General features: G+C 41.6%; 1 protein-coding gene across 1 annotated transcript; it reads left to right on the top strand.

Moving 5' to 3' along the window:
- Positions 1-435: 435 nt before the first annotated feature.
- On the top strand, positions 436-5652 carry ZDHHC22 (zinc finger DHHC-type palmitoyltransferase 22). The gene is made up of 2 exons (XM_013941011.2): positions 436-997; positions 5359-5652. The coding sequence occupies exons 1-2, from the start codon at positions 436-438 to the stop codon at positions 5622-5624; spliced, it is 828 nt and encodes a 275-aa protein (XP_013796465.2). The 3' UTR covers positions 5625-5652.
- The last annotated feature ends 11378 nt before the right edge of the window (positions 5653-17030 follow it).

Here is a 17030-nt window from a genome sequence, read left to right as displayed (position 1 = left end):
CCCCCTTCCTCCAGCACCACCTTTTTTCCTCTCATGCAATACCAAAACTGACCCTGCCTGGCAGAGAGACTCTGCTAGATGAGCAGAGCGGTGCCCGCACAGCCGGCACACTGCAGGAGCCCGGCTCTCCCCTCCAGCCTCCGCAGACCCTCCGGGGCATCGCTGCTGCAAGTTCCCCGGAGGCAGACGCTGGGGCCGGGGTGCCTCCTCCAGGCGCCGGGGAGCCGTCGCTGCCCCCGAGCGGTCCCTGTGCCCCGGCCCTGCCGGTGCCGTGGGGCGGCGGCGAGGGAGAGCGGCCCCCGGAGGGCATTTTCCGGAGCCGAGCGGGGCCGCCGCGGGGCCGGGGACCCGGCAGGAAATGGAAGGATGAAGTGGGCAGCCGAAGCGGTGATGTTTGTTCTCTCCTTGCTTTCCCCTGCAGGAATGTAATCCGCAATGCTAGTTCTCAGGTTGCTCAATGTTGTTGCTCCAGCCTACTTCTTGTGCATCTCCCTAGTGACCTTCGTCCTCCAGATCTTTCTCTTCATCCCCAGCATGTTCAGAGACCCTTCCACCACCTCACTTCTCTCTCCTGCTCTGCTGCATGGGGCCCTCTTCCTCTTCCTCTCAGCTAATGCCCTGGGCAACTACGTACTTGTGATCCAGAGCTCCCCTGAGGACTTGGGCAAGGGCTTAAACTTGGGCGAAGGAGCTGAAGTGGTGGCGGACTGGCTGGCTGGAAGCAGGTCCCCTGGCTCAGTCTTGCCCAGCACTCACTTCTGTAGACTGTGTGCCAGAGTCACCCAGAGGCATGACCACCACTGTTTCTTCACAGGGAACTGCATCGGGAGCAGGAACATGCGGAACTTCATCATGTTCTGCCTCTACACCTCCCTGGCTTGCCTCGACTCCCTGGTGGCAGGCATGGCTTACATTTCTGTCGTACTCTCCATGTCCTTTGCAAATCCACTGGCCTTCTTCACCCTTCTGCCTCACTCCATCAGCCAGTTCTTCTCAGGTAAGGACTCCTTCCTCAGAGATGAGGAGCATGTTCCTCCTCCTGGGCCCCTGGGGTGTGAGGGAGGACATGCTCTTTCCCCAGTAATGGGGGATTAGGTTGGTAGAGGGGGGAATGGGCAAGAGCAAGAATTATTTGTGTTCAGTAAAGCCTTGTTTAGAGTCTAGAGGCGGTGCTTGCAAATGATTTTGCTTCAGCTGAAATAAAGGCTGGAACCCGCTCCAAGTTACAGCCACAGCCCTATACATAATGCATTAGACTAAAAAACCATAACCAGCTTGTCAGTGATAGAATAGGGTTGTTGGTCACACAGGGAGTGTGTTGCAATTAGACAGGAGGAGAGAGAAGATTTCAGCAATTGTCCTATAAGCAAGAGGCATCTTTTTGCTGTCCTACAAGCAGAGGTGGGTGGTGGTGGTGGGTCTGTGGGTTTTCACATCCTACAGATCTTCAGGTTCCCCATATCCCAACAGAAATATTCCCACTCTCCTGATCTAGGTCCATGCACCCACTGCATTCACTGTTACCCACCTACTATCCTGGCAGTGCAAACTTACTAATACCTTGTCATTCTTCCAGCACAGGAGAATTCAGGTTCAGGCAACAGTTAGCTTCTAGAAACCAAGAGGAAAGTTAATGTGACATGATTAGCAAGCTCTTTCTTGACCCCAGTCTGAAACAAGTTTCCACAGAGATGTGGAAATTCTCCATATGCCTGCTCTCTGCAAGAGCTCTGCACCAAAAGCAAATGCCTTTCTTCCTTTCACCATCCCTTACCTCTTCTTCTGCTTTTTCTGCCTTCCCCTCTCTTCCTGCTCTTCCATAAATCTCTCAAATGCTCCCCTTCCTCCTCCTGATTCTGCTCCCACAACTCTTCCTCTGCTCTTCCAATGTTGTCACTTCACCTTTCAGCTTGCCCCCCAAACTCTCTAGCCCCAAACCTTCCTCTGTCCAAACCTAAGAGATAGATAAAACCTGACAATAGATAAAACCTGATCTCTGAGAAGTGACTATGCAGAGAGCTTAGTGTGTTATTCTGCCGTGAAAGTGACTGCAGAAAAATGTCATTTTTCCCCATATGCAGCTCATGCCTAGCAGACTTAGATCAGCTTTCTTTACAGACTAAAATAGGTATTCCGTATTTTTTAGCTTTGCAGATTCAACTGAGCTCCGTAATAAAGGTCTGGCATCTGTTCTGGCTCATGCACTGTCACCAGAAGTGTTGATTATGATTTGATTGTGGAATCTTCATTGCTGGTACAAGAGCCAGAGAGGCCCCAGCTAGCTTTTTGGATTCCAGGCTGAATTTGCAGGGTTGCCATCTGAAAACAAACAAATATCTCTCTACTTGGCAAATTAGCAGATTTGTCATGGTAATCACTGAGAGACAATAAACATGAAATCCTGCCATGACATTTTTATGGAGTCATTTTTCCAAGTAGAACAATTTTTGTAAATAATGTTACATGAGCTCCACTAACATTAAAAACACTGGGCATGATTTTCCCCAGTGTCTAAGCTCTGCTCAACACAAGCAGACTGGGGCAGGGATGTGGGAGGAGACTATCAAGGAATTAGTTATGTCTCTCTGATTCTGTGGTCTGATCTGCACCAGGATGGGTCCCGATATATATCTGAGGAGTCACTGAAGTGACCAAATTCTGGTGTCAGCAGTGTGCAGTGCCAAAGACAGCACATCATTGGCAAGATTTGAGTGGGACACAACTGGGCTGGGTGCAGGGCTGAGAGCTGGGAGCTAGAACATACTCGAGAGGCAACAGCTCCCAGCTCCCACTGAATTCCCAGCTTGGCCAGAGCTGAAAGCTGCTGCTCACACAGCGATATACAGACAACGACTAGTGTGTTTGTTCCTTGGGACGAAGGGCCTATTGAGTTTCTACTAGCACATTTAACCTCCAGTTCAGGAAAGAAAAGCACAGCCTGGTGTAGTTACCTAGAAGGATCATCCATCCAACATTTTTCTTAAGCGGCTAACGTAACTATTACTTAAGGATTGTTGAGGGATCCAAATGGAGAACTGCTATAGCAGAGGAAAAACACACCTGTCTTCTTTTTCTATAGCATGTCCTCTACACTGGAGGCAGGACTGAAAGGTAATGAATGGTGGATCTACTGGTCTTATAACAACTAAATGTTTCCTGACTCCATGCTGGGAAAATTTTCAGTTGGCTAGTTACGCCAGACTGTGCTCAGGCATGGATTTAAGAATCTGACACAGAGTCTGTAATTTCAGCTCTGAGATTCAGCTTTTCTGGCATAGATAATGTATGGCAATAAACTTGAGATCACATCAGGTCAGTCAGAGCAAAAGTGAATCTGAGACTAAAATGGGCTGTGGTGATGAGGGACAAATGAACAATACTTTTGTAAATACAGGTCAGACTGGGTCCACAAAAGAAATGATAGAAAATGTTTTATGTAGCTAACCTGAAAATAAGGTTAAAAAACCTTATATCTGGAAAACATGGCTCAGAGATGCATAACATTTGCAAGGGGAGACAAGGGCAATTTCTTGCTCAATATTGAATTTCAGCAGCTCGCACAGAAATAAAACTTACAGCCATGCTGGCTATAAGTTTTATTTATAAGGTTCTAAAGAAAATAGCTATTTTTCTCCGCATTCCCATCTGAATATTAGCTGTAGAAAGGAACAAATCTCTGTCACACTCTGGCCCAGTAAAAGAAGGGCAAAGAAGCCTGTGTTTGGCTCTGGAGTTCCTATCTAATTCATTAAGTTATTCTGGCAGAACTGGGATGAGGATTTGTCATTATCCTAAAGGGTTTGCTCTCCCATTGCAACACTGCATATGAAGACCACTGAACTGAACGGAACCTGATGAGAAGGGAAAGATGACATTGCCTTTAGAAAGCAAACTGACTGACGCCAGTGCCTTTTTCTAGTCTTGAGGACAATCTCTGAAAGCTCTAGGCATTAGTCAGTCTCCTTACAAATTATCCTCAAATGGACCCACTCAGCCAAGCTCAAAGCTTGGAGTGAACTTCATGGTCAGTCCCAACCTCTCACTTATAGCACTGTGAAGTGGAAAAGCTGGGATTTGTAGGTTGGAAGGCCAAGCAGCACCATTCACTCTGGCTTGAGACGTTTATCCAGCCACCCTCGTATCAAACTTAAAGCCTAAAGCAGCCATGTACTTGTTTTAGGCAGCACCCTCTATTAAGCATGCAATCCTTGCTCTGGCAGGGATTCCTGCGGGGTCAGAGGCAGCACTCCTGCACTGCTCCTTATACGGGCTCCTGCAGATGCAGAGGACCCAGAGCCTGCAACTGCCCTGTTGCATGTTCTTCCAGAAGGGAACATTTGAGAGCTTTCTTATTTTTAAACCTTGCAGGAATTAGCACATATTTCATTCTCTGTACGTGCCTGTGTGTAAATATGGGTGTTTAAGAATATATTGCTATATACAGAATAAGTGTGAACACATTCATATGCACACACATACTACTATTTTAATGGTTTTGTATCTGCCTAGGCACTGAAAGGTCACTCAGTGATAACTGCTACTATACTAATATTTTCCAGAAGGAATTCTAAAATCATTGTAGAGAGAAGGGCCCACAGAATGTTTCTTTAATTTAAATGCATTCAACATAAATATATATTACAAAAATTGTTGAGTTCAGAGTTTCATCCCTATAAAATACTTGGAGCATTCTAGCAGCAGATTTAAAAAAGGAATTTGGACTATATTTTGGAAATATTTTGGAAAATACTCTTTTTTTTCATGCACGCATATGAAAATTGCATTTGCTCAATGCTAGGAATGGCATTATTGATCATTTTATTTTAAGATATTATATACATGTATACAGTGGTGAATCCCAAATCTTTGTGTCTAGTACCACTGTACATAGTAAGGTTTCTGGAACAATCTAAATGTTGTAGGACTCACAGCCATTTTCAAAAGGAATCTAGGAATCTTAGTTTCACTGTGATTAGCAGATAGGTCCTTAAATCATTTAACTAGTCTTCAAAATAGTGCTGAAGTCTTTCAAATATGTTTCACTTCTGGCTGAATTTGCCTCTGAAATCTAGATCCTCACATTAAGAGCAAAGGAAGAAATCTACTGAGACTGCTACCATTTTAGTATTTCCCCATTAGGGTTCATTGCATTGAACACTACAAAGAAAACACTTTAATATAGTTAGAATAACTATCCTGCCTTTTTTCTGACACCCCACTTGGACAGCTGCTATAGAATATAGCCAGCTCTTCCCTTGTCCAGGCTGAATGTTCCTGGAGAGCTGTTACACTGACGTGTGAGATGTGTCTAAAATGCTTCTTTTATTGTCTTCCCTTCCCCTGACTCTTGACTTACAGGGGCTCTCCTCAGCTCTGAGATGTTTGTCATCCTCATGCTCTACCTCTGGCTAGGGATTGGCCTGGCCTGTGCTGGCTTCTGCTGTCACCAGATGCTGCTGATCTTACGTGGACAGACGCGGTACCAGGTGCGGAAAGGGATGGTGGTAAGAGCCCGGCCCTGGAGGGAGAACCTGCAAGAGGTCTTTGGAAAGAGGTGGCTACTAGGACTTCTCATCCCTGTGCTGAATGTTGGAAATGACTACCATAGGCAGAAAGAGAAATAAAATCCCAGAGCGTGTGTGTGCATCTCATACACACAACACCTTCCCTGTTCTCTCCCACTCTCTCTGGATCACTGAAGAGTTGGACTAGTCCATCTCTCGGGATTGCAGCCTCTGTGGGAGGAAAGGACTGGCTAACTAACAGAATAAATTTAGCATATTAACAAGGAGATCACACACCATGTAGATGAAGAGATACTGCAGCTTAGTAGTCACATCACTGCACCTGTGTACATGGCAACAGTCTTTGAGCTAGCAGAAAAATTAGTCAGACCCTCCTATGGCTTCCTGCCTAACTTCTCCAGCCCCAAGTCCCTGTCAGCCAGCCTATACCTTCCCTAATGAATTGTAGCAGGAGCTTTCAGAGAGCCTGGGCTGTTGTGGTAGACTGTAAAAACAGTATCTGTTCCTTGGGAGGGTTTTGTAGGGTATCTTTGGCTCTTGTATACCTAAAGCAGCTTTATGATACTGAGAAGCCTTTAATGATAGAACTGCAATGTACCAAGCCACCCTAGGAGCAGGCTACGCACATGGCTAGGAAGGTGGATAAACCTTCTCTCCACAAGCTAGAAAATCAGGGAGAAAACCAAGAGAAATCCAACTTTCTCCATTTCTGCACTTGTTCTCCTCCCTGTGCAGTGGACTGTAGCTCTGCTACTTATTTTCAGCAGTCCTTTGCCCAGCGACACAGTCCAGGCAAAGCTGCCCTTCTGACAGGGAGCAGCCAGAAGACAAATCATCATAATGCAGAGACACAAGGAGAGGAAACTGCAGAGGTGAATGAAAAGGCTGTGTCTGCGAAGCTGTGCGTCAGGGCAGGCTGAGGGAGTGAGAGGCAAGTGTGCACACACACACAGCTGTAAGGAGGGTGCCAAGAGCCCTGCTGGTGCGCGTGAGCCCTGATGCATCACCCTGCCAGACAGGGCGCCTGCATTGTTTGTGCTGGGAAGAGTTCAGACTCCCAGAAGACAGGGAGGTTTTCCAGCCAATCAGGACACTTTATGCTAAAAACAAAACCAAAAATGTTTACCTCAGATATCCCTGCCACACCAAGTTTATAGGCTCTCCAGGGCAATTCCCTCTCGCATTGCTGCAGAGGGGTAAATTCATCCGTGTTATAACTCCATTAAGGAGGTTAATGGAATTACTACAGGGATTAATCAGTCTAATGTGTCAGTTGGTTTCCAGCTGCAGCAACAGCCCGTGAGATCAGTGCTGAGATCCTATGCTAATAGGTGCCTTAAGAAAGGATACCATGACATCTCTGCCAGGATCATAGCGCTGGACTCCCCAGCAGCCGTAACAAGAAGCCTCTGTTTTGGCAAACTGCCTCAGCTTCCATGGGCTGGATAGGAAGCCATTACTTCTCTTTAATAGGCTGGGAATTATGCTGATGAACAGTGAAAAGTGAATTTTCTTCCTCAAAAAATGCTCTCAGTGCATCCCAGGTGGATGAACACAGTGGATGCACTTTCATTCTTCATTCTTGTGTTTCTCGTGTGGCAGAGCAGAGGCACTCATTCCTCTAGGCTTTGTAAATGTCCTTCACAGCTTCATACTTGTATATACATTTGGATCAATAACAAACAAAGTCTATTATGATAAGCGGAGTAACCATGAGAATATACTGACCCCCCACCCCAGCTGGGTACTTAAAACATATAGTATAGAAGTTCTTCCACACTGTGTGTGTGTTCACATGAATGCACCACTGTTTCCATGTGTAATATGCTGTATTTTCACTAACAGTGAACAATAAAAGCATTTTGATTTTTTACATTAGCTGTATTGTGCTTTTTAACAGTTTATTAGCTGTCTTTGTATATGGAATAAGTAAAATTGTTACAGCATACATACATCATGTTGAAGGAAAAAGTGAGGATTTGTTTACTTTGCCAATAATTCATTACATGATTTTGGACAAGTCATTTCACCCTTTTAATATTAACTCCCAAGCTAAAAATACATCTAATAATCAGCTTGCAGTCATTCTAATTTCTATTTATAAATTACAGTGTGAGCCTCAAATGAAAGCTACAGGAGAATTAAGCTATTATCATCATCCGCAACAGCATCTTGATATAAATTATTCCTATTGGTAAGATGGTGAGCAGACAGTCACCTTGTCATTGGAACTTGAGCCAGCACTTCATGCCATATACCTCACCTTGGAAGGATTCCCAGAGTTATTCTTATTCCACCGATTGGTTGGTCAAACTTCTTTTTTACATATTTCTAAAGGCAACAGGATCCCAAGATTTCAGCCAGTAGCTTCCTCATGTCAGCAGAAATTATGTTTTGACATCCTTGCCCTCTGCTTTTGTCATTTGATTGACACTGCACTTTTGGGCAGCTTGTGGTACTTCTAGCCTGCTGACACATTGCCTCAGGCTATAAGCTCATCAGGTGCCTCATGCTAAGAAAAGCATGGCCAGCTCCAAGTTTTGGTGGGGTGCTCTGCAAGGACAGCCCACACACAGCACAACTGTCCATGAAGCCTGTTGCCTTTTCACATCAGCGCTGGATAGTGTCTGGTCCCTCTGCCAAGGATGCAGTCACCTGCCCTCATGGCAAAGACTCAGTCCTTGCTGAAGTAGAGGATGGAGGGATTCCCAGTTTGGGTAACCACAGCACAGTTCCCTACAATTATTCTTTCTGTTGGATACCTGTGTTCCTGACTGTAAGTCACTGTTTTGCCATTTTAAGCAGTTAAACAGTTCCTCTGCAGCAAACTATTGTATTTTAGAGGTGGTTGTATACATACCAACCTTTCCAATTATGACTGATTACTTGGGATAAAAAGAGCTGTAAAAATGTAACATTACAGTGACATTGTATATTGGCTTATTTCTCTGCTCATTCCCAACTCTGTAAACTGGGGTAGAGTTGTGGTTCTGCAGGAACAGCTGTGAGCAGCTCTTTAATTGTCCAGCTGCCGTGACATCCCTTCCCTGTCATACCTGTATATGCACTTATAGAAATCCTTGGGAAGAAAATCTAATGGGGCTTAACAGCTCCAAACAGAATCTTTTGCTCTTAGCCCTGTATTAGTAAAGGAAGGCTGAGCTCGGTGGCAATGTCACAAATTCTCAGCTAAAACTCTTTGATGGCTCTAAAGTATTCTAAATGTAAACAATGAAACCTTCCCATTTTCTTTGCTTAGAGAGCCATTACTTATTATTTGCATGTTATTAAAGAACAGCTGCAATATGAACATGTTTTGAAACATGATTTCCTGTGACAATGTTTAACTATGTCTAACATTCTCAAAAACAAAATATTTAGGGCTTCTCTGGGCTTTGGAAAATCAGATGAGCATCAGCTCTTCCCTGACAATGTTAATGGATGAAGAAAAAGCTCCCTGTTGCCTAAGAACTTTCACAGAGACAAGAAAATCTTACTTAGTGGCTTGTCTATTTTAAGCATGGCTACTTGAAGAAATAATGCCATCTTTAAGGCCTGAGAAGTCCTTGCAGTGAAAGTATAGAACCAACTATGGAATGCAACTCTAAGTAAACTAGTGTAAGGTTGTTCTTACATATTAAGAATCCCTTACAAAAATAAGTGGGTCGTGTTCCTCTTCATATTATAGTGTTAGGCAGTCCTCAAAGCCTGCATGCAAAACCTCTTCATTGGATATCTTCAGAGAATATAGAGTTAAAAAATAAAGAGTCTCAAGTAATAAGGCAGAGGGAAGATATGAGAAAAGACTGTGTGAAATAGCATTTATCTTGTTTAAGAAATAGCCAACTCAAGGGAGACCATCACAGTCTGAAAATACTTGCAAGGAGACAGAATAAATGAATGAGGAGGCTCATTAACTATAAGGAAAGAGCTGGAGGAGAACAGACAGTCCTGGTGTGAAGGAAAGAAAAGCCAAGGTCAGAGATTAGGGCTCCTATCTTTACAACAGTAAGAAGAGAGCAATCAGAGAAAGCAGCCCCAGTGAGAGTGGAAGTGATTTGATGTGGTAAGAATGATGATGCACTGAGATCTGGCAGGTGGTAGGAGTGTGACAGCACAACTCAAGTTATCTTCATTGACTCTTGACTAAAATGACACAGGGAAAGCCCAGACTGGAAAAACACATTACTAATCACTTTCTGGAAGACAAAAATAGAAACCAAACCAAAACAAAACAAAGCTCCAGCAGAGCTGAAGCGGCTTTTCTCACTTGAAAAACAAATGATATTACAAGAAGGAGCTCAGAGCTGAATGGGTAGAAGTCATAAGTAGCAACAGCAGAATCTATATACTAACACTTTTCTCTGAGATTTTTAAAGACTAGCCAGAACTATTGTGGTTGGAATAATGCAGAGATCTACTTGTTCAAATAAATAATGGAGAAGAAAACTTAAAGCATGTATGGAGTCTGCATGCCCTGCTAGATATTTGAATTGATGGAAACACAATGTCAAACAACCTGTATTAACAAAGAGTAGGGTGTTCTCTAATAACTACATGTCCACATGTGGGTTCCCTCTGTTTTTCCAGATCTTTTCCAAAAAGCCAGAGGAATAATGAGCCCTTGGAGCTTGCCCCAAAAGTCAGAAAATATAGAATAATTTGTGCTTCAGGTCTCTTACAGAGCTTTCCAGCCAGCAGCCTCTTCTTCATTACACAGAAGAGGTTTTAGCATCAGCTGTCCTACTGACCCTAGCTGGCAAGTGATGTCAGAGCTCAGACAGGCCAGTCCCATAAGGCTTTGAAAGCCAGCATCTTCCAACCTCCCCAGATGTTTACAAATAAAAAAATACAAGCTCTTAAGTATTAGCGTCATCTGCATTTTGTACAGTGCCTCATTTGACATGTAGGCAGACACCTTAACAGCAGTTCCAGAATTAAAAAAATCAATTGAAGACATGCAGAGCACGCAACTTCAGTTCACTTACAAACTGGCAAAGGAGTGAATGACAGTAGCAAACACTGCATGTGAAAAAGAATTACTTTGAGATCAATGGAGATGGGAAAGTTTCATCCATCTGCTACCAATTTTTTACATGTTGCTGTTTTGACCTTTAACAGTTACCAGCTTAAATTTCCTATGATTACTGTACATCCACAGGCTTAGGGGAGTGCATAGCTTCTGGCACCTTTTTCAGTTGTTTTGCCCAGTGTATCTTTATCACCAGTCCTAGATTATTATCATGCCTGACTGGAAAAATTCCATTAGATGTCAGACCAGCCTTTCAGCTGCTAATGCTGCATAAGCAGAGGTGAAGACATGAACCTGTGTATCATCATTTTCTGAAAATACTATAGTTTGGTGGCCATCACTACACCCTGAAGGGTCTTATACCTGCACTGAGCAATGGGGTTAACACAGTGGACCTCACATGAGAATGCCCTAGGAATTAGCAAGCAACTGCTAAGTGCAGCTTTTTCCTGAAGGCTGTTATTAAGGAATGATATTTTCAGCCAGAACCGCTGGAGATCACAGATGAGCTTTATGGCCAGTGATAGAAAAAAACAGTGGACGCATCCAGCATCATCAGCCAGGACCCTTAATGGTTTGTGACTGCGTGGAGGACACTGTTAACCAGTACAACATGAACAGTTTTTGTAGGTCCAAATGTGATTTGCCAAAGTCAAGCAGATCCAAAAACTCCAGATGCTATGAAAGGTGCTTTGACAAAAATTTCTAAATAACATCAAATTTTCCTAAAGGAGAAAGCATTTCACTAGACAAGAACCAGCTAGCAGTCAATGATAAGATCAATGTTTTGAGCAATGGAAGTTCCTTCAAGGCTTGGAGAAACTGTCCCTCTAATATACTGACAACTTTCATAAGGAGATACCAGTTCTTTATTAGTCTTCACTGAGAGCTTGATTATTCAAGGTTGTCACTAGATCTTCTCCCAAAATCTCCAGTGCCCAGTTAAATAAAAGTGGTTCATACAACTGTGGGTCCTTCCAGCAGCATGTATTGATACTATGAATTTCTTCTCCAGAGAACACCTGTAACACTCAGTGAGAAGGATTTGACTGAGACAGCTTTGATTAAACAAGCTGTTTATTATGCTAAACAAAACTTGATTGAAATTTTGCAAGTGTTATTGTGAGGACAATCAATTTTTCCCTTTTCTTCGTGCAAATCCACACCACAGTGTATAAAAATGTTTTGGATCCATCTATTTATTTCTCTAAACTAGTAAGCACGAGACTGCAATTTTACCAGTGCTCTAGACATCTTCCTTTATATTTAAATTGTCACTAATCATCCAAGAAACAAACCAATCTGTGAATATGAAGCCGTGAAAGAAGGAACAAGGAAACAAAGCGGCTAACTGCAGAAAACAAAAAGTGGTAGCAAAGTACAAAGCCATCAGCCATATGGTTCATGAAGACCTAAAATCTCTTTAAAAACCTCTGGAAACTCCTGAGCCTCCATTAACTTCTGAAGATTAAACAAAAAACTAATATATTTCTCATCCCAAGAGAAAGCTGAACTTTCAAACCAAACTGCAAGATCCAATTGCTGACTCCAAGTATTTGATCTTAGCTCTCAGGTCTGAAGCATATTCTGGGTTATGAATTCAGCCCACAGCCACCTCAGATCACCCCATCGCTTCAGGGTAGTTATGCAATGTGAAACTGTTCAGAAATTTGTCTATATAAACAATGCAACTGGCAAGCAGTCAGCCTAGGCAGAGCCAATGCCCTGCAGCAAGAAATGCCATCAGAGATGCCATCAGGTCAGAAAGGAATTTTACTGTCCAGGCTGTCAACTGCACACTAAAAATCCCTAGCCCAAGCGTGGATCTTATACGTAACAGAAATTTTCTATCAGAGCCAGGTTTGGTGTAGAAGAACTCCTGTAATTAGGTTGGAGGCAAACACCACATCTCTCCCTTGATAATCTCTCTTTGACTGTATGCACTAAGTACTCATTTTGAACCAATTTGGCCAGACGTGGCCCACATCATCCAACCAGCTATTAGCATCTTGTGGGAAAGGACTAATTTAAGAGGAAGGTTTATTAGAGTATAAATTATGTTGAAGGGAGAAGAGTAGAAAAGTGAGTAATATGTGAAGGAGTGTGCCAATCCAGTCTACAAATTAAAGCATGATGTTGGACAAACTAAATACGAGCCTGCAGAAAAAAAAGGCATCACTTCAGACTGCATGTGAAGATGAACTTGGAATAAAAAAATTATAAAACTTTTCTATGGTGCTCTGATGCAATAAAGACATAGAATATTATATTCAGCTCTGCCTTCATTAGTCAAGCAGACTGAGTTCACAGAAAAGCCATAAATTATTAAGAAGCTGAAAAATGGATTTGTAAGAGGAAGAAATGGTTATATTTGCCCAGTTTAGGTAATTACAACCAAAGTGAATGTGAGGAAAATGTGATGACAATCTAATATGTATATATTGGAGGATGGGAGAAATAATTCTCTGGATTGGATAAACAGTCAGTAACTGGAAATAAAGAGTTCAATTTAAGAAAAGGAAATCACAAGTTAAAATTTCAGGAGATACTTCCAAATAGCAGTTCTTTCACTATTAAACTGTAGGATAAGCTTACACTGGAAAAGCTGGAATCTTCATGACTAGCAAGCTGTAAACTGAAGAGAGTAAAATGCAGTGGATAGGGAACAACCTGATATTGCTAGAACAGCGGGAAAAAATAAACTAGAGAAGCTGCCACTTTTTACCAAGACAACTAAAGCCACAGGTAATACCAAGTATATAACTTAAGTCAAGAGGGAGCCAGATACTGATCTTACTCAGCTGGAATTTCTTTATATGGTTATGACACTTTTCTATTCTGAGTTGCACTTCATGCCATCTCAGGTGGGTTGAAAATATTAGTACCATAGGGTTTTATTCAATGGAAGTAAATTGAAATACAAATAATTGGTCAAATAAAATAATTTTATATAGGTGGTATGTGTTGAAAGAGGCATAAAACACAGTGTTTTGGTCTTCTTTTTATAAGCGTGGGATTAGAGCATGATTCCCATATAGCTTCTGTTTGTAAATGCTACAACTACTACTGACAGAAGGCAGAAAACTTAACAATTTTACATTCCTAAAGTATTTTTCCATTCAGTAACAAGTTATAATAATCTTTCTCAGCATTTCAATATGACTAAGAGATATCCAAACTTCTTGTGTTGTTAGCCTCTTTCACCCTTTCAAGCACTTCCAGAATGACCACTGTGTATGTAGGTAGACTGAGGAAAACGTGTCTATATTTCCATCTAATCCGTATTTTCTTTCCCTCAGAATGAACTGTTAGGTATGCTAAGTCCTCATAATACCATTTTGAGACAGTGAGAAACACCACCAATTCAGAATCTCTGGAAATATTGGGGACATTAAAGACAAGTTACATAAATACATGCAAACTGAGATGTAATAATAGATTTAAGACCACTTTCTAATAATTCTGAAATTGTTTTAGGGGGTTCTTTCTTCCCTTCTCTACTCTTGCTCCCTCTCCCTCCAAATCTAAGAGAGGGAAATACTTTTCATAAAACATAACAGGTCATTTGGAAAAAACATAGGTGGAAGAAATGGGACACTATCTCAGTATCTGGAAAACACTAAGGAGGAGAAAGTAGCCATTTCATTAGCTCAGTTATTATTATTCATGAATCAACCAGAATGACTTTTCATGCTTATTTGATAAAATTTACTTACTGAAACCCCAGTGGAAATCTAACCAATACATAATTTATGTTTCCATCCAAGCCCAAAATCAAGGATTACACTGAAGTCAAAGTGTTAAGAGGCTCTATGGATTTTCAATCCCCATAGGCATTAGAAGCATCACTCTGGTGATCAGAAGTTTCTAGTGCTACATCACAAAAAGTAATCCCTTTGCAGTTAAGTAGCTAAATGTCAGATCCTCCTAACAAATGTGAATTTGGGGTGGAATGTTAAATCACTTGGGTAACATAGGTGCATAAGTAGCAAGACTGTGTTCCTGCAGTTTCTTCCAGACATACAAAAATTCCACTCATTAATGCATTATAAATTACAGTGCTATCTGAGAGAATTACAAATATGTAAACTGTCTCAAAAATCAAGTCCTTATAAAAACAAATCCTGTTCCCTGCCCCTTTTCACCTCAGGCTTTGACAAATCCATGCGTTTCTCTAGCAAAATTTTGCAAAGTGTGTAAATACATATAAACAAGCAGGACAGAAAGTACATGGATGAAGAGACAGTAACGAAAATACGTTCAGTCCTGCTAGCTGCAGAGCACTGTAGCTCAATCTAGGAAAAAAGATTTAAACATATGTTTAGCTTCAAGCATAGACATAGTCCCGTTAACTACAGTTGAACTACTCACATGCTTAATTTTAGTCACATGTTTCTGAGCTGTGTTGATTAGGCTACGTTACTCAATGTCTTCCAGGACTGCAATCAGCATATTTTTTTGATTTCAAATATAGTAACTTTTTAGATATGAAAGCATAACACAAGATAAGCCCCACGGCTTTTGACCCCAGTTTCATATGTTGCATTACCACTGTGTCATGAACAGGCTTACAAGCTGAAGAGGAAAGGGACATGTGGGAACATAAAATAATACACGTGTAGGCAAGACAGATGTCTGCTTATACTGCAAAGGTTTTTATGTCTGCAACACAGCCAGCTAACACTCTCTCCATTCCTCTAGCCTTATCAGCCATGAGATATTTACAAAATTTTCCCTGTATAGAGAGAGATGATGAGTTTGAAGTCCCCTATATCTTTTCCTGCCAGTTTCACAAACTGTAAGGAACCTGCATCTATACTAACTTGTGGAATTATACTAGGGGCAATTAACCCAGTGAGTGAACAGCTTCATTTATTCAAATGAAACAAAATGAAAGTTAGTATAACGGCATAGACATTCAACCTTAAGAAAATCCAGCGCCAGACCCATGACAACTCACAGCCATGACTTGTAGTAAATGCCAGTATTGAAATTCTCATGTGAGAAGCTTAAAGTACTTCATAATAGGGAGCAAGTGTTGTTTTTCTCATTTTACAGCTGAGAAGATCAAAGTGTCTTGCCCAAGGTGAGACAAGGAGCAGAGCCTGGGGCCATCTCAATTCCAACCATATGTTATTGTTTAAATTATTACATGCAGCAGCAGCAATGTGGGTGCCAAGTGCTTTTGAGCTGGGTGCAATTTGCAGGATTAAAGCCATGAACATAGACCTAGAGCATATGCTTTGGCCAGAGGGGAACGGGGAAATAGCAAGCACTCAATGAGGGCAGCAAGTCAGTTATCTCTACCATGAAGATACATTTCAGCTTGTACATCTAGATCAAATGGGAAAAAGTAATCATCATAGTTAAAAATACAGTGTTCAGATTTCTAATGAGAAGCCTGGAAAACAGGTTTAGGACATTATGTATGTGGTTAGCTACCTTAAAATGTATTTTCATGCATCTGTGAGAAAATCCTTCATAACATTTCTGTTCAGTATCCTTTTTCTTTCTACCTTTGTTCCTCTTCTCCTTTACTAACAGCTGTCGCCTACTCACATATAAATTTCATGGAATTTTCTTCATCTTTTTTCCACTTTCATCTCCTCAAATTGCTGAGATTTTAGGTGTCAGCCATATGGCCACCAGTTACTCTCTCAAAGTTCTCCTATTTTATCTTCTACCTGATGTGATTGTTTAGGCTAGGAAAAAGGGAGGAAAAATTACAGTGCATTGAGAACAGTGTATGATTTAAAACATACATTTTGTCATGTTAAGAAAATACTGTACATCAATTGCAATTACTAAAACAAGATTGAGAGCAGACATTACACATCAGAAAAAAATCACATGTAAATCAAGATCTTCTATGAGATTAAAGAGACCAGACCAAACCTCAAAAAAATAAAAAAAACCCAAAGCATATGTTAGACATGTCACTGCTAATGATACAACCTGTTGGACATTAAGTGTGAACATAATTGCCAATATCAATTTCATGCAATTACGAGCACTCAGGTTAAAGCAGTTCTGACCTGAAGCTTGGATACCATGGAAATGCATGGGAAGAATTCAGGAAGAGTTGAGTGTTGCTATATTTGGTCTCCTTCCAAATAGAAATAATGTCAGGCAAATAGAGGCTTATTTTTAATCACATTTATATTTTCAAAGGGGCCTAACATGAATGCAGTAGCCCATTTACTCAAAAACGATGCGGAACTGATCTTACATTAAAACAGGATGTGAAAAGGGAATTATCCAAGCATTCCCAAAGTTAAGCTAAGTTTTGGAGAACAAAGGATCATTTTCCTCCCTTCTTCACATTAATGTGAGATGCTGCCAGTGGTCTACAATTATCATCATTATTTTTAAGAAGTAGTAGTGAATCCTTACAGGGTTACTGAATGCTTGGTTGTTACTGCACTAGCTGCCAGTACAGTTAGATGTAGTAATCATACAGGTACTCCCCTAAG

Source organism: Apteryx mantelli, chromosome 4 (assembly GCF_036417845.1).
Source record: "Apteryx mantelli isolate bAptMan1 chromosome 4, bAptMan1.hap1, whole genome shotgun sequence".
In the NCBI taxonomy this organism is placed as follows: Eukaryota; Metazoa; Chordata; class Aves; order Apterygiformes; family Apterygidae; genus Apteryx; species Apteryx mantelli.
Note: the sequence above shows the minus strand (reverse complement) of the source record. Positions and strands in the feature narration are given on the sequence as shown.